The sequence below is a fragment of the Sinohyriopsis cumingii genome, chromosome 16 (genome assembly GCF_028554795.1).
Source record: "Sinohyriopsis cumingii isolate HCF-2022 chromosome 16, ASM2855479v2, whole genome shotgun sequence".
NCBI lineage: Eukaryota > Metazoa > Mollusca > Bivalvia > Unionida > Unionidae > Sinohyriopsis > Sinohyriopsis cumingii.
In genome coordinates this window covers 86384558-86408801 of record NC_142976.1, presented here as the reverse complement: position 1 = coordinate 86408801, position 24244 = coordinate 86384558, and the positions used below count along the sequence as shown (strand labels likewise).

General features: G+C 33.4%; 1 protein-coding gene across 2 annotated transcripts in view; it reads right to left on the bottom strand.

The window, feature by feature from the left end:
- LOC149780951 (palmitoyltransferase ZDHHC3-like) overlaps positions 1 to 24244 on the bottom strand; it is a 73604-nt gene that overhangs the window by 37951 nt on the left and 11409 nt on the right. For both annotated transcript variants that reach the window (XM_089938051.1, XM_089938053.1), the window contains 5 exons: positions 21200 to 21533; positions 18691 to 18815; positions 18027 to 18123; positions 15559 to 15640; positions 11921 to 12051 (listed from right to left, as the gene is read on the bottom strand). In XM_089938051.1, the coding sequence (XP_089794177.1) occupies positions 11921 to 12051; positions 15559 to 15640; positions 18027 to 18123; positions 18691 to 18815; positions 21200 to 21533 (769 nt within the window). The remainder of the gene's footprint in view (positions 1 to 11920; positions 12052 to 15558; positions 15641 to 18026; positions 18124 to 18690; positions 18816 to 21199; positions 21534 to 24244) is intronic.

The window sequence follows — 24244 nt, the reverse complement described above, 5'->3', positions numbered from 1 at the left end:
GGTCAAGACCATTACCCGCTCCACAAATGTAGGTACCACCTAAAGCTTATTTTCACAACAGACTTAATTGAAACCAAAGAGCAAATATAAATTTACAGTGCTGGAGGGTTTTTTATTAGCATTCATAAGACACAAAAGTATATGCAAATACTGTACAACCAAATTTCTGCTTGTAACCAGTGGCATACCACATTGATTTCTATATTTATATATTTATCTTTATATTTAATTCTTTAAGCTTAACCACAATGATCAGTAATATGATTTCAGTATCTTTGGGTGATTTGCATTTACAAATAGCTATTTATTGATGTTTAAAAGTCAGCACTTTGTCTCTCTCTCTTTGAGATAATGCAAATAACATTTTTATCAATAATCCTTGCACAATTGTGAGAAGCACTGTTAATGAACACTGTCCTCCAGCTGGAATGTAGCACACAATATTCAATTCCAGATTCATTGAGAACAAAGAAGATAAAATAAGCAGAACTATGACATCTTGAAGAAACGTTCTTGTATAAATTCTCCATTTTTGGGAAATTTCAATGACAATAAGATGAGAAACAATAAATAAAGATATGATGAAAACATATTACCTTTCTAGTAAATGCACATTTCATTGATTTTTTTTCACCTTTATGATAATAATGTGAAGTTTTCAAAACATCTTTTGTGATGCAACTACCTCATTACATAACATGTATTAAAATTTAATGGGTAGAAAACAGGTTAACAGTAATGCAAATTTTCTCTCATCATAGTAACCATGACTCCCAGGGTAAAAGAGGCAAGTAAACACCTTGAAAAATAAATTATCTCAGCTTCATAATGGTTCATGCCAAGTATAATGAAAAATCTATCAAGATCTTTAGGAACAAATCTGCAAATGAAAAAACGCACACAAAACCTTAACATAAATTTTCTTCGACTGACATTAATTCCAAGGTGATATAAGCAAGGAAGCAAGCCATGTCAAAGACTGATCTGTCATAGCTTCTTTTGATTCAAGCCATGAGACGCTACTGACTTGACATACATAAAATGGGAAAATCTTCAATTTTACATTCAGGGTAAAATTTTGAGAAGCGATGTCCATTTTGTTTAAAATGATTAAGTTTTCCACAAAAAAAGTCTACCATTGTTACTGGTAAAATTGTACTGTGATTCAGCATACATTACATTCCCACTGAACAGTCTCTGTACTGGCCCCATTCAATCAAATTGAAATTCAACTTTTCCCAATAACTATACATGTGCAAAGGAATTATTTTCTTATTTCTATTCCATTTTTGATGTATAATAAAAAAAAACTTGTATGTCTAATTTATGGACTTCACAAAATGTTTATACAACTGCATTCCAAAACTATGACTTATCAGTGGAAACCATATAATATAAAGGAATAATAACTGATTAAAACCATTACCTACAACACCACTTGAAATTAAAATTCACAAGTTTGAAACAAAGTAGAAGACATGAATTATTTAAAACTCTGTTTGTTATAGGCTTAAAAAAACAAATACACAGTCCCATATTTTCCTACTGAGAACAACATATACAAATGTACTCAGATTTGCTACTGTATAATGTTATATATATTTGATTTGCATTATTTGGTCTTTATTTTTTATTCAATATATGCTATTGATAATTGTATTTTTGACCTGACCTTGTCAAAATCAAGTTCATTTTCCACCTGACCTGAATCCATGAATTTTTAAAAAATTCTATAAACAATTAATGCATAGCTAAATTTTTCTCTATGAGTATGGTTTAACTATTAGGAGTATTATCTTGGCCTGAATCAAGGGCACTGTATTTGCTGTGTATTATAATTTTAGTAACAGACTTTCTAATTATAACTAAGATTGTATCTTGTAAATATATGGAACCTTCCAGAATGAAATTATAGGTAACATTTGGGTTTAAATTAATAGAAAATTTTAAGTTTTACCTGAGGTCAAGCAGAGGACTATATAACCTTGTTTTTCTAGAACTTTTACATTCGTGCTAAATGATCTTAAGACTGAATCATTGCTGTGTCAAGTATTTCATTTGGGCTGTGATTTATTTTTTCAAATTATTTAGATTCAATTATTCTTCTCTGGAAATACAAAGTGCTCAAAAATAACATTCTTGGAAACAGAGACATTTTAAACAAAGATATATTTTTGGATTGTATTATTGTGATTCAATAAAATACAGTTGGCACATTACAAGGACACCAGAGGCACATCAACACTTCCAGTGTTGGATTCATAGAATAATACTAAGTCTGTTCAGAACTTCAATCAATAGGACGTGTGTTTGAAATTCTAGAGTTATTTGCAATATATTTTGCAATACAGTAAGTTATCTTTACAATTTTTACTTTGTAATCTATGGAACTAAATTATTTGTTGAATTTTACAAAGCTTGTTGCTTCTCACGCAATTCTATTACCTATTTTAAGACCATAGAGTAGGAATAATAATCTCCTGGCAGGTCTGGTTCTACACTGTAATAGCCAAACTGATGTGGTGCCTGGGCTTATCAAATGAGTTCTTGTCACCAAATTAGAATAAAACACACATGTGGTATTGTGTTTACTACATACACCCTCTTTTATGTTTTGCACATGTATTTATACCTACCATATATACTAGCTTATCAGATGAGACCAACTGCAAACTGCAAAGACCCAGACCTGCTGGCTCCAACAGATCTGGGTCTGTACTGTTGTCAAGAGTAATCAGACAAACAAGACAGAACCTGATTTACAGGCAGTGTTTCCTTTTACCCTCATTTACACTTCAGAGATCCACAAATTTTTAACTTGACCCCCAGTTCTGATGCCAAAGTTTGGTTTTTACTCAGTCTGACCCCCAGTTTTGACACCAAGGAGATTTGTAACTCTCAGTCTTGTTCCCCTAGGGATACACTGTACAGGTGCATTATGCTACAGCAGATCTGGATCTTTGTTGTTTGCAGTTTGACTTGACTTTTAAGTATAAACAGTATACCATGTTGAAAAAAGATCAAAGTAAATTGGGATTTATGACAGTTAAAATGGGTTAGAACATGCACATGCAGACTTCAGTGAAAACACCTGAATATTTCCAATCTGAGTGTACAGTAAGGATTTATAATTCTGTAGCAAATTCCAAATCAACCATGTAAAAATAAATAATCAGGTATGTTCAATATTGTAATGTCAAAGTTTTATATACCTTTCACAGATTTTGACATCTGTACCTATTACTTGGATCTTATATGACTACATGCGAACATTTATTTGGAGGTTTTATCTTCTTAAATTTATTTTCAGTTTTTTTATTATCTTTGCATTTAATTTCGGGAACCTAACTTGAAATTGGTGCTACGTGGCCAGTATTGTTCCAACATGACATTACACACAAAAAAACACCCAAATACATGCATATAACAAATAATAGACCAAGATCTTATGGTATATTAACTGATGCATGATTTGGATTTACACTGTTTACAGTAGGACATATATTATGCACAAGTGAAACACATAATTTTCCACCTCTTTTAAGCAATCACTAACTTTATACAGTGATATTGTCAATGTCAATATTATAAGAATTATTTATATGACAAATAAACCTCTCTTCAGCGGTCACCTGCCTTAAGTGGTCATACACTTCACTTCCTAAAGGTTGATGCTGGATAAACTGAATTTGAAAATGCATAATGACATTTAAAAATCAAGTTTTATTTCATGCAATGCACTTCTGATATATTTTTAAAGACAAAGTGGGGACTAACCAAGGATAAATATGTATCTTTCAATGAGGGCAGAATAACACTTCAGCCTTGTCATCTACACATTTATGTGAATTTAAAGGAAGGACACATATGCAAGCACACACTTTACAACACGTGTGCAAATAAGCAGCATGAGAAACTGATAATCTCAGATTTGCAAAAAACAAGTATGAAGGAAGCATTGACTGAATTGATATTTTGCCTTCAGTGACAGAGACTGAACGACAATTATCCAGTTTTAATGAAAAATAATTTCAAATCAATTTTTAAACTTAATTTTATTAAAGATTAAAATTGGATCTTTAAATTCTGGCCACAAATTTAAGATCAAAAAAGGAGTTGCATGTATCAAATTTTGAAATGAACAATGGGATACAGATTGATCGTATGCTACTCTAATTTGTATTAAGTGTGTAATCTTTCCCAAATGACTCAACCAAAAAAAAGTGATAGCAAAGGCCAATATGAAAACATAGTTAACTGTGAATTAATTTATTTTTATGGAGACCATTTTTATTTTGGTAATTGTGAAAATTGTATTGATACTTTAATTCGTATTTCTGACAGAAATAGGATATTTAGAACAGATATTCTACTTCTAGCATCTGAATTTCTATCTTGCTTTAAAAACAAGATCGATAGAAATTGATAAGCAATGAACATGAGTGAATGTGATGTCACTGACTTAAAAGTGGTGAATGTTCTTATGTTTGATCTCACCCAGGTCTAGAAAAGATTTTAATAAATCATATATTTCATAATGAGATAATGAAATATATCAGTGAGAGCAAAATGAAACTGCCACAGTGGCAATATCACTTTTGGACCTATTTTTGCCATTTGGGAAATATATCTGCTCTGTTAGTCAAACCTGTTCAGCTAAGCCCCAACTTAAGTGATAGTTACATTCCAAAGAGTTGTATCATAAAGTGAAATAGGTAACTCTAAATTGTTATTTTCAATGCCTTCAGTTTTCATTGAAAAATAATCAATTTAATTAACTTTAATACCATTCATTCTAGCTGTTTACAAATCCATATTTTTGTTGTTTTAAACAAATAGCTGAAATTGTGCAAAGCAGTGGATAAAAGTATTTCTATATTTAGGCCTATTTCAATTTTTTTCCTTCTTCTTCTGCTCCATATCTTTCTCTTTTTAAACATCAAAATGTACAGATCTTAAAATTTGTCAACTGTAGACCCTCTAGTGTACACTTATGCAAATCAGTGTGGTACCATTAAGAAATGTTCTAAAACAAACTCCAAACAGCAAAAAGTAGACTCCAAGTATTACTTTTTTTTATAATTAACATTCTAAATGAATTATGGGACCTGTCAGTGACCAAACTTACATGATCTTTTCCTATGCTTAACCCATACAGTACTGTATACATGTAATTCTCTATGGTAAATAATTCACATTTTGGAGAGAGAAAAAACTACTGTTACAGTAGAGTACATGTATTAAACGTTTTTTAAGTGATAATTTTAACTCGCACCATAATCTTGTTTGAAAACAATGGATAAATCAGGCATTGATTAATGCTGTTTGTAAACTGAAATTAGGTGACCCTTGAATACATCTGCTACCAAACTAGCCTGCAAGCTTGCCATGGACACCCAAAATTCAGATGTGAATATAGAAATAAATAAAACAAAGAATGAAAATCTTTACAAGTAAACTCACAATCATTAAAATATGTTCTTTAAGGACATAATGCCCTGCAGTCTGTCAGACACAGCATGACTGCTCTGTAGTGTTTCTACCCCATCCCAACAGTATGAAATGTGTTAATGAAAATAAAAAAATCTCTTCATTTTCATACGAATTCAGTCATTATTTTGAAAGAGTGCACAATTCAATGCATGATATGTAAATGCTAAATTTTTTAAACACTGTGGAGCAGAATGGAGACAGTCCATGCAAATAGATGGGTTTTGCTTTGAACAAATATGTAACAAAAAGAAAATCAAGAATTTTTTTAGTAGATAAAAGAAAATACTTGTGAAGTGGAAATATTTTGTATTGTCACTTTTGGCTTTGCCACACTTGAGAATAGAATGTTTCCACTTAACTCGTGAAACATATCTGTATATGTACTCAAAAAGTGTAGATATTGTCTTTGAATTGGGTATTTTACTCACTTGTATGTAAATACTGTACAAACTGTTATGTACATTTGATTTAATTATATATGACTTAATATATATTTATTTCAATTTAATTGTTTGCCAGTTTTAAATTTTTTTATTTTTCAGTACATGATACTGTAATGTAAATTTATTCACTAGAGATGATACATTTTTTAGAAAATAGTTTGATCTTGACTGTTAGTTTATAAACACCAGGTGTTGATCTAAATCCTGACCTTGTTTCAGAATTTGTAGCAACCTTCGTAAACAAGTTCTATTTTATTTTAAAATGGTTGGTTGTTTCCAAGGTCATGATGGGACCTTGTCTTTAAGATATAAACAATTTTTTATTTTTTTTCATTTATTAGAGTAAAAATGATTGATTTGTGTCAGGTCACACTGGGTAAATGCGAGCTGTAACAAGAATTTGCTTCAATAAACTTCTAGAAGATGATCACATGACCCTTGTTTACAGTTTAGAAAGCCCATATAACCCATGTTTTGGAGGATTAATCAGTAGAAGCTGGAATGTTAAATTGTTAGTTGTATGTTGTGCTGTTTGGAGTTATTTCAAATTACTTGGATTGGAGTTATTTCAAATTACTTGGATTCAAAAGAATTAATTCTGTTATTTTTCTGGAAAATACGTGTGCTTATGTAATATTGTAGAACAAGAACAGTTTTTTTTATAAAAATGTATTCAGCTATCAGAAACCGGAGTAATAATTCTTGTTTCTACAGGGAACTGTAGACTTCAACACTACAGATTGCAGCATAATTCATCGTCTTCCATCTTGGATTCTTTGTTGGGATTCGAAAGTGAAATCAGTAGAACATTTTGTTATTAAGACTTCAAAAATTTTATTCTTTGATAATTCTCAGATTATTTTTGGATCTGATTCTATAAAACCATAAATTCATATTTTTTTCCTCATTTTTACAGATTTTTTCTAGGGAAATAGATTATTGCATTTTTAAAAGCTTGTCATTTTCACTCTTTCTTGTGTTCCTGTTTATTTGAGCCTAAACAAGTGACATAAAAAATGGGGCACTCGTCCTAAGGATTGTTTTGAATTTGGGATAGAATATTTCAGAAAACTTTTGTTTTTTGAAATCTGAAGACCCTAGTTTTTTAATTTAGTGAAATAGGCAAGCTTTTTCTAAAATGTCATCAAAAGGGGTCATTTTTCTTTCTAATCCTACCCAGGAACAATAAGATCTTTTCAAAAAAGATGATTTGATTCAACTTGCCAGAAAATACAATCTTTCTGAAGTAAAGGCTTCCTTAACAAAACAGGAAATAAGATATATTTTGGTTCAGTATTTGGTAGAAAAGAATGTTTTAGATAAAAGTGCTTTGGTTTCAGTCAGTAAGTCTGTATCAGACCCTGACACAAAAATGAAGGAATTAGAACTAAAATACAGGATGGAAATGGAGTTGAATAAGCTAGAGCTTCAGAAAGAAGAAAGAAAAAAACTAAATGCAAATGCAGTTACAGTTGGAAAAAGAGAGAGAACAAATGAAATTGGAGAAAGAGAAAGAACAAATGAAATTGGAGAAAGATAAAAAACAAATGCAATTACAAGAAAAACAAATGCAGTTACAAAATGAGAAAGAGGAGAGAGAGACAGGAAAGAGAAGGGAAAAAAATGCATATACAAGCAGAAGAAAAAGAGAAACAAAGACAAATGCAGTTACAAAAAGAACAAATGCAAATGCAAAGAGAGAAGAAAGGAAGGGAATATTAATGTAGAATGAAAGATGGAACTGGCAAGTGAAAAGCACATTCATACTTCAAATCCAACTTTAAGTTTTGATCTTGCAAAGAATATTCGATTAGTGCCCCCTTTCAGAGAAAAAGAAGTCGACAAATATTTTCCTTATTTTGAAAAAGTTGCTGAAAATTTTAAATGGCCAAGGGAGCACTGGACTCAATTATTACAATGCATACTCAATGGTAAAGCTAGTGATATTTACTGTTCACTATCAGTTCAACAAAGTGGTCACTATGATACGGTCAAAGAATGCATCTTAAGGGGTTATCAGTTAGTGCCTGAAGCTTACTGGCAAAAATTCAGAAACTATAGAAATGAAGCTGGACAAACTCATGTCGAATTTGCTAGAGAAAAAGAGCAGTTATTTGATAGAAGGTGCTTAGGCAAGAAAGTTGAACAAGATTATGAGTCTTAAACAACTTATATTACTTAAAGAGTTCAAAAACTGTGTTCATAGTGACATTAAGACTTATCTTGACGAGCATCAGACCGAAACCTTGGAAAATGCTGGCTGCTGATAAGTATAATAATAGTAATGAGGACTTTGTATAGCACCTAATCTTTAGAAGCTCTAAGCACTTTACAACATTAGACAACACCTATAACTCATAAGATAAAAAACATATAATGATATGACTACAAAAACAAACACCATGAAATTAGAAAACATTAACAAAAACATGCTGAAAATATTTATGGTAGGAAACATTATTAGGTCTTTAAGTTTGTTCTTGCAGTCAAAATAAGTGAGTTTTGAGAGCCCTCTTGAATGTAATCACTTTGTCTTTGTGTCTAAGTTCAGTGGGCAATTCATTCCACTTTGCTGGGACCTGGTATGCAAAAGAACGCTGTCTATATGACTTTGTTTTCATAGTGGGAATAATGAGTATATGATTGTCAGAAGAGAAGCGTAAGTATCTTGCTGGTGTGTACACATGGGTGAGGTCAGATAGGTATGTTGGACTAGAGTCCGACAGTGAAACATAGCACAGACAACAAATTTTGTGTTTGATTCTGGATCGAATGGATAGCCAGTGTAGGTGTGTTCTGATCGTGGTACTCTAAGTATGATCCGAGCAGCTGTGTTTTGAACTTTTTGAAGTTTCTGGAGCAGATATTGAGATGAACCAGACAGAACTGAGTTACAATAGTCCAGTCTTGAAAGTACTAAAGAATACAAAAGTGTTTTAGTGGCATCAACTGAAAGATATTTGCAAATTGAGCTGATGCATCTCAGCTCAAGATATGCAGCCTTGCATATGTTCATGACATGTTGGTGCAATGTGAGAGTAATGTCCAGAGTAACACCTAGGTTTTGTACCAATTCATGGTTCTCTAAGTAAAGTAAGCTATTATGTCTTCTCTGTGTTCACTACAGGTGTATTTCTCATTTAATATGCATCAATTCAAAATGGTAACTGTGCCGACGAAGCACGTATTTTACCACCCGCATTTATTACCCACCCAACCACCCACAATTTTTTTTTTGCGGGGGGTACATTTTCTTCAGCTATCCGACTTGGTTGCATATAACACGGTTCGGTACATAACGCAGTCAGGTTTTATGGCTCCCAACTACCGTGTTATAGCGGGGTCACACTGTATATATATATACATATATATATATATGCACACACACACACACACAGGGCTAAGCAAATCCCATAGCCCGACGTCCCAGACTAGTCATTTTTGAAGTCAGGCAAGTAACATTTTCAAAGTCACTAGTCCGGGACAAGTGCTTTTTAAAAAAGTCAGGCTAGTCCTTATTTTCGTGCTTTAATCACTATATCTACCTTTATTTGGCCAATCATGCCCTCCGGGCGTACTGAATACTTGATTCTAACCCTCTTCATGTATACATTTACATACTGTTACCGCTTGACTGCATATTGGGCTAAGCGACCAAATTATCGGCAAATCAAAACACGTTAAACAAAAGAAAGCCAGTGTGATCAATTAGCAGTGTTGTAAGCGCTTTTGTTGCAATGAGTTTACTCAATCTAGATCATAATGAGCAGCTCACTATGATTTTAATCCAGCGAGTCAGTGTAATTAAATTAATGAAAGGTACTTTACCGACATCAGTGTTGGTTTCCTTTATGAACTGATTAAATGACAGTAATGATTCTTTAATTTATAATTGATTATACAGATGATTAACTTCCACGTGCGATATTGTGTTTGAAGCGAAACAATTACGCTAATTAATGAGATGTTTCAGTTCGTATTTAAATGAGAAAATTGATGTTATGATCACTTTAGAAGTAGCTGTCAAGCAAGCTGATACTTACTCTGTGGATAAAATGAGTTTGCTAAATTATTTTTGCAAGGAAGGGAAATAAAATACCCCATCAAAAATTTCAAAATAATTTTTGATAAAAAATTCTGTAACTAAACAACAACACAGCATATCTGAGGGGGTACACACAGATATAAAGCACCTTTTTCTTTTTTTTGGAAGTGGGGGGGGGGACATCTGTCTGGTGCTCCTTCCCAAAGGATGGTATTAACAGCGATTCGGAGAAGACTTCTTTAAGGAATTCCTTAAACCAAAAGAGTTTACAAATGCTAATGAACATTTCTGCAAATGGACCAGAGCTTGAGGACTTTAACCCAGACAAAGCTATCAACTGCTGGCTTAGTGCTGGTGCAGGTGGCAGACTTATACATGGACATATTTTCAACATAAAACATATATACATGAATCTGAAGAAGCCAAATGTATAACAACCAATGTTTTTGAAAAATTAAATTCTTTTAAGAAATAATTATGTTTTATATTATTTCGGTTTTTTTTCTTCTATGGATTAAATACATATGTCTCATCAAATCTCGGCATGTGATTACTATTTTGGGACCGGTGAAAAGTAAGGTGGGACTAGTGAAGAGTAAGGTGGGACTAGTGAAGAGAAAGGTGGGACTAGTGAATTTTTTAAAACCACTTGTCCTGGACTAGTGGCCAAAAATGTGTTTTCCTCAGCCCTGATATATATATGTATCAACTCACTAGTCTGGGCCTACTCTAGGACTGAAAATTAATGGATAGAAATATCCATTCAATTAAAAGAAAAGAGGGTGTGAATTTCTGAATATTGGAGAGCCATAATGAAGATATAGTGTTGGGCTTGAAAAAAGTAATGTATGATTTTTACACATTTGGTTGCATTCTCAGTACAAGTTTTGATACAATTAGCATGTAACCTGCAATCATGTATTCAGTTGACAAGATTAAGCTGATATGTGTATATCAATTCTCCATACATCCTTCCTTTGAAGGATGACTAATCACAACATAAGAAATAGAAAAGGAAACAAACTCCAAAAGTACAAATAGAAGGGAAACAACTCTGTGATAACCAATGAACCTGTCAACCTATTCTGAGCACAATTATCTAACCCTTCCAAAAACATAACATACATCTCCATTAATGTACCGGCAGACCTTGCTCCACACTATTTGCATTAATGTGCATAATAAATGCACATGAAAAAATACTAAAGGAGTGTGTCTCAGAATATGAGAAAAAACAATACTTTTACAATAACTGGATTTTATTTGGATAAAAAATGTGTACATTGTAACAATTCTGTCTCAGTTTTCTGGAGTTTTTTAACTAGTTTTACTCCCTCCACCCACCAGTCAGCAAGTGGGTGGAACAAACTTCTATGACAATTGTGCACATCTACTGGTAAAATGTCTCAAGCACATAAAAATCCCTTTTTTTTCTCACAGTTTAAGCTTTTATAAATTGCCAATCTTAATAATTCTGGTGTTCAAATTTGCCCTTTCTTGGAAATACTGAAACAATATTGCCAAATCCATGAAATTTAAAGTGATGAAAAATGGATGACATAACATAATGTGATGGCAGATCTGGGTCTGTGCAATTTGTTAGGAATAATCAGTAGAACAAACAACGTAGTCCCTAATCTGCAGGTGCATTATGCTACAGCAGATTAGATCTTTGTTGTAAGCAGTTTGACTCAATTTATAAGCAAGTATACATGGCTTGCCTTAATACTGCTGATAATTCACCCAACAAAAATCTTCATCAAGTATTGGAACAAATGAACAGATTTTTAAAACTTCAGATTATTAGTAGTGTCATATTTATTCAGGAAAAACAACATTTATAGCATAAGAATTTTCTATTTGTTAGGTTATAATGGAATCAAATTTATACAGGTTTTACAGTGTTCATATCAAACATACATTATCAGAAAATACTTACTGTTTCATCTGAGCAAATAGAAGACAGTTGTGATCCACACATGATGGCTGTGAAGATTCCAAACAGGAGACCCTCAAATACAAGGAGAATTAAGAAAACTGTGGTGGCAGGGGCTGATACTCCCGAACATTCTGTAAATGCAAAAAAATGCAGTAAATAATTTCAATTTCTGTAAACAGTACTTCTCCTATGATGAACCAGTGGGAGTGGGGATGGGTGCTGCCTAGCCAATTTTTTAATTTAAAAAAAGTAGAGTGGGTTTATCATTGTTTTTTTCTATAAAATTAGGTCGGTATGTAGGTAGGTATCAGTGTTTCATGGCATGGTAGCAAACAAATGGTTATATGGTGGCAATTAAAATTAAAGTTCTAAACATGCAAAAATACATAAATCCTTCCAAATAGGTGTAAAAAATGTAAACCAAGATAAAAGTTCAAAACATGAAATTCTATATGTTAAAAAAAACAATAGTCATCCCTCTCTTATAAGGTTACTTCTGTACCTGGAATGTGGCCTTTCTAGAGGATAATCACTCTGATATAAAGCAAAAAAAGCATAATTAATTTTAAAATATTTAAAATTTTCATTTAAAAATCACATGTATTTGATGGAAACAATCTGACTAAACTTGTATCAAAACATGATGTTATTTAAAATAATTTGGAATAATCATCAATTGTGTGCAAAACCATTTGAATACTTTAAATACTTTGTGAACAAAATGTGGGTATAAACATCTGGCTGTAATTAGCATTCTCCATCCATTCCATATTTCCACTGCTGCAGAATGTAAACCAATTTTCAGCAGTGATTAAAGTTCTCTCCACCGTTTTCAATTATTTGAAGTCCTTTCACTGTTCCTTCTAAACTAAGCATTTCTGACGACAGTTTCCACTTTCTACAACAAATAATTCTTTCAGTGGCAGCAACACCACTGTCAAACCAATATGTAGCTATTACAAACAAATCAGTGTTACAAGGTAAGTGAGATTGTCACATAATCCAGAGGTTTTAATCTGATACCTATTCAAATACATTTTGCAATCAATAAGCGGGAAGCCACATAGGCTACCACACCATTTTGACTTTATGGTTATCAGATATTATACTGACTTGAGCTGAACAATACTGTGTTTCTCAAGATTGTTTTTGTCATCTTGATAATTATCAGTAGTAATAATAGCCAGTAATTATCAAAGTGATTAAAAATCTGACATCAGAAGAAAACAGAGCAGTAACGAAATCTGATTACTTACTTTTTTTGTATGAAGTTTGATGCTTTTCTAGCATGGAAAAAATGTAAATGGTAAACATGTTCAATTTATAAATCAACACATATTTGTGGATTGTGATTTGTAAACCCCATGATGCATCTGATTGCTAGTGGTAAATTTGGTATTTTTTGCACTACTATGCCAGCTGCCAGCCATGTTATAAAGGTGGTCATCCTATAGTGATACTTGTGAATACAAACTCATCTGTGCCAAGAGATTAAAGTCATATAAAGCGGGTTACTGCTAGTTGAAGGATGGGCTGTTCAAGAGGGGGACCACTGAAATATTATGGAACATAAACCATATGAAATAAAGGGTCAAATTTTGTTTATAATTTGCATTTGTTTTGGCAGTACATCATCACAAAGTTCCTTAATGGAACTCACAATAAAATCTGTCAAGTAGGGTGGAAATTGCCATCAATGCACCTGTCCAATGCCCGTTACATTAGCTATAGCAAAAAATGACAAGCCAGTTTTCTGGTCATTGGATTCATAGGGATATGAAGCAAATTTAATTTAAAAATTAGATACTTTATGATACTGAAAATGAATGACAGAAACCAAGTGAAAAATGAATAACAGAGAATTGTTTGTGATGACCACTAGCGAATATGGATGACCTGAAAATAGGTAACTGCAAGGAAGCTACAGCTGCTTTATCTACTCTTTCATTGTCAATAATACTAAATGAATGTGACTAGGCAGTCCATAGTACAGAGTGCTAGCCCTTTTACAACCATTAATACTAAACAAATGTGACTAGGCAGTCCATAGTACAGAGTGCCAGCCCTTTCACAACCATTAATACTAAATGAATGTGACTAGGCAGTCCACAGTACAGAGTGCTAGCCCTTTCACAACCATTAATACTAAACGAATGTGACTAGGCAGTCCATAGTACAGAGTGCTAGCCCTTTCACAACCATTAATACTAAACGAATGTGACTAGGCAGTCCATAGTACAGAGTGCTAGCCCTTTCACAACCATTAATACTAAATAACTGTGACTAGGCAGTCCACAGTACAGAGTACTAGCCCTTTCACAACCATTTATACTAAATGAATGTGACTAGGCAGTCAATAGTACAGAATACTAACTCTTTCACTGCCATTAACACTAAATAAATGTAACTACACATTCCATAGTAAAGAATACTAACTCTTTCGCTGCTATTAATACTAAATAAATGTGACTAGGTAGTCCACAGTACAGAAAACTAATTCTTTCACCGCCATTAATACTAAATGAATGTGACTAAGCAGTCAATAGTACAGAATACTAACTCTTTCACTGACATTAACAGTAACTAAATGTGAATAGGCATTCCATAGTAAAGAATACAAAACCTTTCCCTGCCATTAATACACTAAATAAATGTGAAAAGGAAGTCAATAGTACAGAATACTAACTCTTTCGTTGCTATTAATACTAAATAAATGTGACTAGGCAGGTTAGTACAGAATATTACCCTTTCACTACCATTAATACAAAATGAATGTGAGTAGGCAGTCAACAGTACAGAATACTAACTCTTTCATTACCATTAATACTAAACGAATGTATGCAGTCAATAGTACAGAATACTAACTCTTTCACTGCCATTAATACTAAATAACTGTGTCTAGGCATTAATACAAAATGAATGTGAGTAGGCAGACAATAGAATGGAATACTCACTCCAGATTTTAAGAAAAAATAATGTTTCTTAACATTATAATTTTAATGGGTTGTCAAATAGAGTGTTTTTCAAGACTTTCAGTATGAAAATGGAAACTGAAAAAAGATGATGCAATTTGTGTTTTTATTTGCATAAAGATTTTAGTATGGCTGTAATTTCTGTGGTAACAATGATGCCTTTATCTGATAACCATTTGAAAAAGTATGGCTGGGCTTATCATATGAACTTAACCTTAGAGAAAGTACAATTTAACCTATCCATGCATATTACTCAAGGGAATATACACATTTTCATGACCAGATGTCCTTGATATAAAAGTAAAAAAAAGTAACCAAATGATGCTCCTTGTAGTCATTTTGGTAAGAACTAATAGCTATCAATCCAATATAAGGTTTTGATAAACTGTTATCAGTTCATCTTGTTTAAAAAAATAGATACAACAGTTGAAAAGAAAAGAGCATTTGTGCCACAAATATGAAATCACTAATTGTAAAACCTAAAGAGTATGCCTATGTGGTTTTACTGTAACAATTGCATGTATGTTTTCCTAACAAGTCATTCAATTTGACATAGTAAACACAACATTAACTTAAAAGAACCCACTGTTTTCACCTAATTTATCACAATTAAATATATTTTGCAATAAAAACTGGTATTTTTTTCAAATACAACAACGAACTTACCTTTCCAATCCTTTCCTAAACAGATAATGAAATGATGCACAGACATGTAAATCGCATGGATGGATATTAGACATATATACATCTGAAAGATAACATAAAAGCATATAACAAAATGATTATCCTTAACAATTCTAAAATACAACAGGCAATGATGTAATGAGCATAAACAATCTTATAAATTTAAATGTCAAAAGTATTGCCAAAACAGTTACTCCTTTTATGCTGCTTTTTTGACAATATTATTTATGTTGTTGTTGTTGTTGTTGTTGTTGAACGCCATTTTTCAGCACATGATAGGCTATACATGGCGGCCAGTATAACTGGTGGAGAAAGAACCAGGGAAAACCCTGGAAAGAACCACCGACCCACAAGAAGCTACTGGCAAGCTTTCTCACATGCCCACAAATTTGGCTGAATCCGAGACTCGAACCGGCACAGACAGAGGTGAAATGGCAGTGATCTGTAACAGAGAGCGATTTAGACCACTAGGCCACTTGGGGCGACAATATTATTTAAACTGTGTTAACGATAAAAGCTAATGGCACAATAAAAATCAGGGTATCTAATGGTTTCAAAAATTACCAAAAAGAACAATAATCTGGTTGCAAGAACTGTCTGAAGAACTACAGGTATGTCATAGTTACTTATGTCAGCTGCAAAAGCTTCACTACTCAGACATACCAACCTCTACAAAACTGAAACGGGAATGTCAGCTTTGAAAAATTGTAATCTGAACATAAAACAATCATTATTTCAAATTCTTATTCAAGAATTTATGTAAAGCTGGTAAAGCCTGTGGGCCAAATCAGTCCATGATCTGGTTTTATCCATTTACATACATCATAGGGTGTGGCTTTACAAATTGTTCATCCAGCCCAAGCCCTGGAGGAAGTTGGACATGCCTGACGTAAAGCATGAGACTTTACTGAGCCAAAGTGCCTTTTGGTTGTAACATGGCTCCTACATTTTTCTTTCCCAACACTGACACATATCTGCTATTATAATGTCATGTCATGTCACATAGCAAACATTATTTTTTGACCCCAAATCCCCTGACACAATCATGTTTATAAAAACACAATTTCCAACAAATCCATAAAATTGCAAGAGAGAGAAAAATCATTTTTTACAATGTGACATATGCGTATAACCTGTAACCTGTATAAACAGTAAACATTTATGACTTAAATACCTTCATGCTTAATACTTATACAATTATCCTTGTGCAGTTTACCAGTATACAATTAATTTGTCATACAGAAGATTCAAATGTAAAGAGGGTCAGAGAATAAAAATTATTATTCCAATTTACTTGACAATAACTTGGGAAATGTTTTCTGCTAGTCATCTGAGCATTTCTTTTGGGCATCTTACGATGTTAATTTGAATAGCCGAAGTACACAAAGTGGAACAAACTAATTTGTTGGAGGTAAGGTAAAGTGTTGAAGAACAATAGCTATTACACTTTGTGTGCCATCAATGATACTGGTGAAGCTGTCTTGTCAAAAATTAAAAGCTAGTATGTGATCAGTAGGAAAGTTTCGGAAGTCAGATTTTACTTCATACATGTAATAATGAAAAGCACAGCATGCCCATTTTGATCACTAGAATGCAAATGATTGGAACGATAAGGAAGCGTGATTCATTTCTAAAGGTAGCATGCTGAAATGCAACTGCTGTCTACCACTAAGAATGCCAAGATTTGACACAATAACTAGTATCACCAGTAAGGCATGTCCGATACTAACTCACACAGCCATGCAGATGCAGGAAGATCATTTTTAACAAGATCTTTGGGGAAGTCAGAACAATGGCTTAGGTTATTTCAGGCACTGTGGTAGTGTATCCATGTCCCTTGAACATATTTCAAGTTTTATTTAGTGTGTGTGCATATGTCCATGCCTTTTGTGTGTTTGCAATGGTAATATATGAAAATGCTAATTCTAACAGTAGCTTTATTTTCTGCAGACTTCTAGGACAAGAGAACGTATTCTCAGTTGTATGTCTTATATTTGTGAGTTATTTGTGAGATGCTGGCATCCAAAAGAAAGACTTAGTCCAGTGATGATGCATTGCATACTAATTCTGAAAACAAACCAGCTTAATAGCCTCCTTCCATTTCAGCATCTTTCTAAGTAGAATTTCAGCACTAAATTGATGTGAATAATGATTTGTCAACTGTTTTTTTGATACAAGTGTGTGTGTATCCATTCTTACAAGAATTATAATCAGTCATCCCAAGCATTTCAGTGATCAAGATATATTGTCAGCTGCAGTTTGCACGTATAAACTTTTATGACATGAAAATCAGAATCTATCTCAAGTGATCATAGTGGCATAAGTGGAAGTTAAAAAAGGAAATATTCTGTCAAAATTGGAATATTTTGCATCTTTGATGAGCACTATTTTACCAGTCTTCAAGACTAAGTTTTGCTCACTTTTATGTTGGACTTAAAATATTTACTTACTGTGAATAAAACAAAATATTTCTGATTATTTTCTCCTACACAGTTGTTGACCCACGGGCAGTGATGATCCATTTTTCTAATACATCTCTGACAAACGCTAGAAACAAAGACATGCTTACAAATTGGTAAATGTTATCTCTAGGAAAATTAAAACATTATTAAACATTTTCAACACTAGACGTTTGAAAATCCAAATGCTAAAAACAGGTAATTTTTATTGTTATGAACTATCAGAACTTATTACTTTGCCATGACAGCTGTGAAAACTGAACTCAAATCAAATTTGCCCACAAATGTCTTAAAATGTAAAGAATTTGGAATGAATTCTTTGGAAACAAGTTAAAGCCAAAACTTACCTTGAAAACTTTACTTATCTGAATGAAGTGTTTGGAAAGAAAAGTTCACTTTCAAAAGTGCAATGTTAAGAGATTTTGATCATGTTGACTAAGTATTACCAATTTCCAAACACCATTCAAAATTATGCTTTTAAATCCATAAATCTGTACTGGTTTTGGCAAATTCACTCTTAAGACAGATTATATATAATGATAATATATTTAATTTTGTAAATATGAACATCAGATAACTGTTGCATTGTTTTCTCTTTCATATCTAAAAGGAAAAGATCTCAAAATTTGCAGAAAATGGAAAAGCAGACAGGAACCTGCAATGGTGGGCTCTTTCTGGCTTAATGCTGATGCACTTTGGACACTTATATACCACCTGACCTTCCTTCAATCCCATCTTCATGATATTTTCTCTTGTAGCATTACCTTTTGGTACTGCACCCTGGATTTAAAAACAAATTGTACGGTTTATCATATTTATTTGGACTTGTAACTCATCTAGTATCAAAACTGGATTAAAGAATATTTTTATGGTTTATCATAATTATCTGGACTTCTAACTCATCTTGTATCAAAACTGGATTAAAGAAACAGATTTTACTGATTATCATATGTATTTGGACTTCTAACTCATCTTGTATCAAAACTGCTTCAGTCCATCCTTCATCTTGTAAATCAACGATTGGACAGCATTGAATTTTACTTTACTAAATAAAATAAAACAGAATAGCCCCAAAACTGAATTTGTTACAATAAAATTGTTAGAATAGCTATTTCTTCAACTCAACTACTACAGTGAAAACCACTGGCAAAGCTTTTAATTTCCTTATTATGTTCTATGCTGAGAGTTAGCAATTTTACAGACTGGAGTAGAAAATTATACACCTATAAGTATACCCTGAGTTCTTTTTGTTAAGATAATCCTCAGTTCAGTGAATGTTGTCAAATGAACAAAGGAGTAAATTGTTGTCCCAAAGGAATGTGAAATTACTTGAAATGCACAACAATATCAGACAGTATTAGGCAGCATTACGATCTTATGTATACTGAAATATTTTATTACACCTCTCCTTCCATAACTCACATCTGGATAACTACTGAACCTGCTTACAATGCAGGGTCAGGCATGGATACCAATCTTTTTTCTTCTATAAAATACCAAAAGAATTGCTCCTTATTTGTTGAACTTGAAGACATTGTTTTCAAAACTAGTGAATGTAACTTTGATATATTGCTCATTTTGTCATTGAAAACAATAGTTTAATCCTGGAAATCTGATTTCTACATCATTATATTCAGATGAAGTTTTGATAAGTTATATATGTTATTAAGCTTTCTATACAAAAATAAATTCTTAGTACAATCGATGATATATCAATAAATAAAAACATTAGTAATGCCTATAGTGGCAGCACTTTAAGAAATAAATACCAATTACATAAATTTTGTCAAGAGAAATTATTATTTTAGTTCTGTTTTTTTAATTTGGTTTCTGTGTAATCAAAACAAATATATATGTTATCTTGTATTCAAATGTGAAAAGTATCACTCTACCATCATTGCTATGTCTACAAGAGTGTTTTGACTGTTTTGATCTTCAATTTGTGCAGTGTTTGTTGTATTGTAACACTCAGTTTAAAGTAAACCTGCTTTGTATTACCACATTAAGTATGTCCTTTGTATCAAATCAAACAAAGTGGGTGGAATAATCAAAAAGTTAAATGGTGTGCAAATCCGATCCACGTTAGAGTTAGCAGTCATGATAGTGTCCAGTTAACTCATGCACACTATTACAAATAATAGTATTAATATAATTAAAGGACCTAACATTAATCGAAGTATGATTGATGATAGCAAGGGATGCAAATGAAAGGAGTACTCAAAGATACAGTTCATAAGGGAGATGTGATGTGATTAGATTTTGGATTTTTAACGTAACTTTAACAATTTTTCAGTCATATCACTACGATGTCTGCAATGTGGCAGTTTATAGTGAAGTCTAGTACTGGGGCATCATGCCCCACCCAGGCACATTATCCTGACACTAGGCCGACCAGTCCTAACACTAACCTCTTAATGCTGAGCGCCAGCTGTAAGTACCATTTTTGTAAGTTTTTGGTATGAGTCGGCTGGGGATCGAACCCATGACCTCCCGCATCTGAGGCAGACGCTCTAACCACTAGGCCACTGGAGTGGTTCATAAGGGAGAAACAAGTTCCAAAGTTTGTAGTGATCTTAAAATTCCTGAATTGCCACTTACAGGTATGCTCAGAAATTTCACTATCACTCACAATGAAATTGCGGCATCAATATTTTACTAAAAGAAAAACAGTTTCAGTGTTGATGGTTGTTGTTTCATGAATCTCCCTAGCTGAATCAACAGTAACACTTTAATTTATCCACATTCACTTGCAAAAACTAATGACATAATACCCAACATTTTTAGAGGTACATGTGTTGATGTGTGTCAAAACCACTTAAGAGTAATGCTTTTAATGATCTTTCAAAGTTTGGTTATAAAAAAATATGAGCAATTTATACAGAAGACAAACTAAATCTTTAAAAAAAATATTTCATTGACAATTCATCCCAACGTATTTATAAAACAAGTATTAAAAAATGTAGCAGCCTCCACCCCCATCTTCTCATTCTCAATGTCCAGTCAGGATTGCAGCCATTCCCAAATTTTCAATGGTGCCTCAATACCCTGCACTTTCCCTTTAACTGAAGTCTGTATTTTGGGATGGTGTGCATAAGGAAGAGTGATTATTAGGAACAGGTGTAATGGGATAATTTTATTTGTGTGTATGCTTAAGTACTACTTACTGGATCTGAGAACATTGCACGCAGATGTGAAGCCACTGCCAAGAAGGCAAAGAAGTTGAAGAGAATGGCATTGGAAATGCTGTAGGCAGGATAGGGACTGGGAATCAGCATTATGAACATGACCACAAACTCAGCATAAATAATCAGTAACCAGGTAAATATAGCACAGACTATTCCACAGATATCCTTCACAAACCATAAACTTGTGTTCTTGAAAAATCTTATCAGTCCAAGTTTGTAAAGAAGTGGTGCACAATTGATCCGGACAATGCCATCCTCAACTGGGGTAGTTCTACATGTCTTGGAGATTTCAATTATGGGTCCACCTTCATCACTGAAGAATAAAAAAAAAGGATGCGAGAGAATTTATAAATCGTTAATCTTGAACAAAATATTATGAAAATTTTATCTCTGAAGTATGATGTAAAATAATTCCTATATGCTGATACACTAAAAAAGCCCAGCAAAGTGGAATTTAATGCGTTCTAAGGTACAGTGAGAATGAACAGTGACTACATTACTAAAATGCAGGTGGCAATAGGCAAAAGTAGAATTGTTGAAAACCATTACCACTGGCTAGCAAAGAAAGAATTGAGACCTTATATAAAATTTTAAAGTACATCTTAGGTGATCTATGTATATACACATATCAATTTATATTGTCCTCCTGGAAATTTGTCTACTTGAGTAATGTTACATTCATGTGCATACCCCTTTAAATCATTGGTCAGCTTTTTGAAATGCACAATCATGTGTATTTCCCCTTGGACAAACATATTCTATCTACTAAAAGAATGTCTTTTATGTCAATCACATTTATTCAACATTAAACGCTAGATACTTTACTAACTTAATGTGTCAATTGCTATGGAAATTCTGTAGCAAAGGTATTGTTGTTAAACTTTTAGAACAAGTGTTTGTAAAATACATATCCATGTGCTCCAGGTCCATGGCTGGGGGTAAGAACAAACCCATAAGAACAAGCTGAGTTGCATATACCAAAAAATATTCATGCCGAAGTGTGTGTGTGGGGGATCTCAATAGTTTCTTAATAGTTATGCAGGGTACAAGGGTCACAACATTTTCCTTGGAACATGAGACTGTGGTCCCATTCAAATCCCAATCTGAAATGGTTTGCAATGCAAATCGATAATCATGCACATCTATTTTAGTCTTATAATTAGGGTGTTACTTTAAATTGATATTCTATCTAAAACAACCATCATAGTCTTTTCCCCTCCCTCCTTGGAATAATGAATTCTATATATTTGACAATAAAAATTAATTATTGCAGTATATCTTAAAAATAATAAGCATATATAGCTGTAGGTCATCCACTATAGACATGTAACTTAATATTGTGGACACAGAAGGTATAACGGTACCAATTGTGCAAGTCCAGGTGGGCGTGGCTTAAGGTGTAGGGAACATTGTATTTCGAAATAAACAACAAAACTAGCTGTGATTGGTGCATTATGTAAGAGTTGTACCTTCTGTTAGGCTTAAAAAAAAGTTGTGCCTCCTGGCAACATGTGAGATTATGTTAATCCCTATCTAGATGATATTTTGTATTTTTTATGATTTTTTTTAAAATGTGGTACACATGTCTGAAATTGTGTCTGTTGTGACTAGATAACTCTTACCAGTGTCTAGTTCCAGCAGAGTTATCTCTCTTAAATGCAATGGAGTACCTGGTTTTGTCCTTGTCAAATTGACAATCTAACACTGCTCTCTAGAAAAGTGTGTGACATGCATGCTAAAGTAGGATTTTCTCCAAACATTAGCATTAAAGGTCTATGGGAAAACAATTGGTACCGTGATACCAGAAAGATAACAGTTTGCTTGTATTGCAAGTGAAATTAAACAACTGTTACATTCTTCCTTGGGAGCCCCAAGTGGCCATGTTGCCTGAAGTGCTAGCCTTTACTAATCACTGACAGCGCACATCTGTCCAGATTGGTTCAAGTCTGGCTCAGCCTATGTATGTGGGAAAGCATGCCAGTAGTTTCCAGTGGGTCGGTGGTTATTCCCAGGGTTTTCCCGGGTTCTTCCTCCACCAATTATAATGGCCACCATGTATAGCCAATCTGATGCTAAAAAATGGCATTAACCCAATGACAACAAGAAAAACAACTTTTTTCCTTATTTAATTTGTAATAGTACATAACAAAAACTCAGAACTGCTCACATAAAATTATTACAAAATATGAATCAAAAGAAGTGCCACTTTGCATATTTGCATTTTTCTGAAGTCCATTTATGCTGCAACTATGCAAGCTTGCTTTGCACTGCAGCACTGTATAGTTACTTTATTTTCAGTACATGCTTTAGAGACTTGTTCTACCTATTTCTGCCATATATCCAATACCTCTGCATTTTGTTAAGTTCCTAAGTACTCAAACAAAAAAACTGCAAGAAGTAGTTGTTGTTGTTGTGGGGTTTAACGCCATTTTTCAGCACGATAGGCTATACATGGCGGCCAGTATTAATGGTGGAGGAAGAACCCGGAAAACCCCAGAAAGAACCACCGACCCACGAGAAGCTACTGGCAAGCTTTCTCACATGCCCACACTGGTTGAATCTTAGACTCGAACCGCCGCAGACAGAGGTGAGATGGCAGTGATCCGTAACGAAGAGCGCTTTAGACCACTCGGCCACTCGGGGCCCCTGCAAGAAGTAAGCTACCCATGCCCATTCATTATCATGGCATTTTCTTTTCAAAACTGCAATACAAGGCATAAGCAAGTCACATAATACATAATCCAGGTCCATGCAGTTTGTAAGGAGTAATCAATACAACAAACATAGAACCTGATCTGCTGGCATATTATGTGACAGCAGATCTTGGTCCATGTTGTTTGCAGTTGTGCTTGAATTATAAGAGAGTATGTATGGTAATTAAAGAGAGATTTTGGTTGATAGTAAACATTTTGTGTAAATGAGATGAAGATGTAATGAAGTTATGAAGCAATTAATGTACACAGGTTATAATGCACAAACTGTCCAGGTATATAACCATTAGGACAGCACAAGTCCCCTACATCA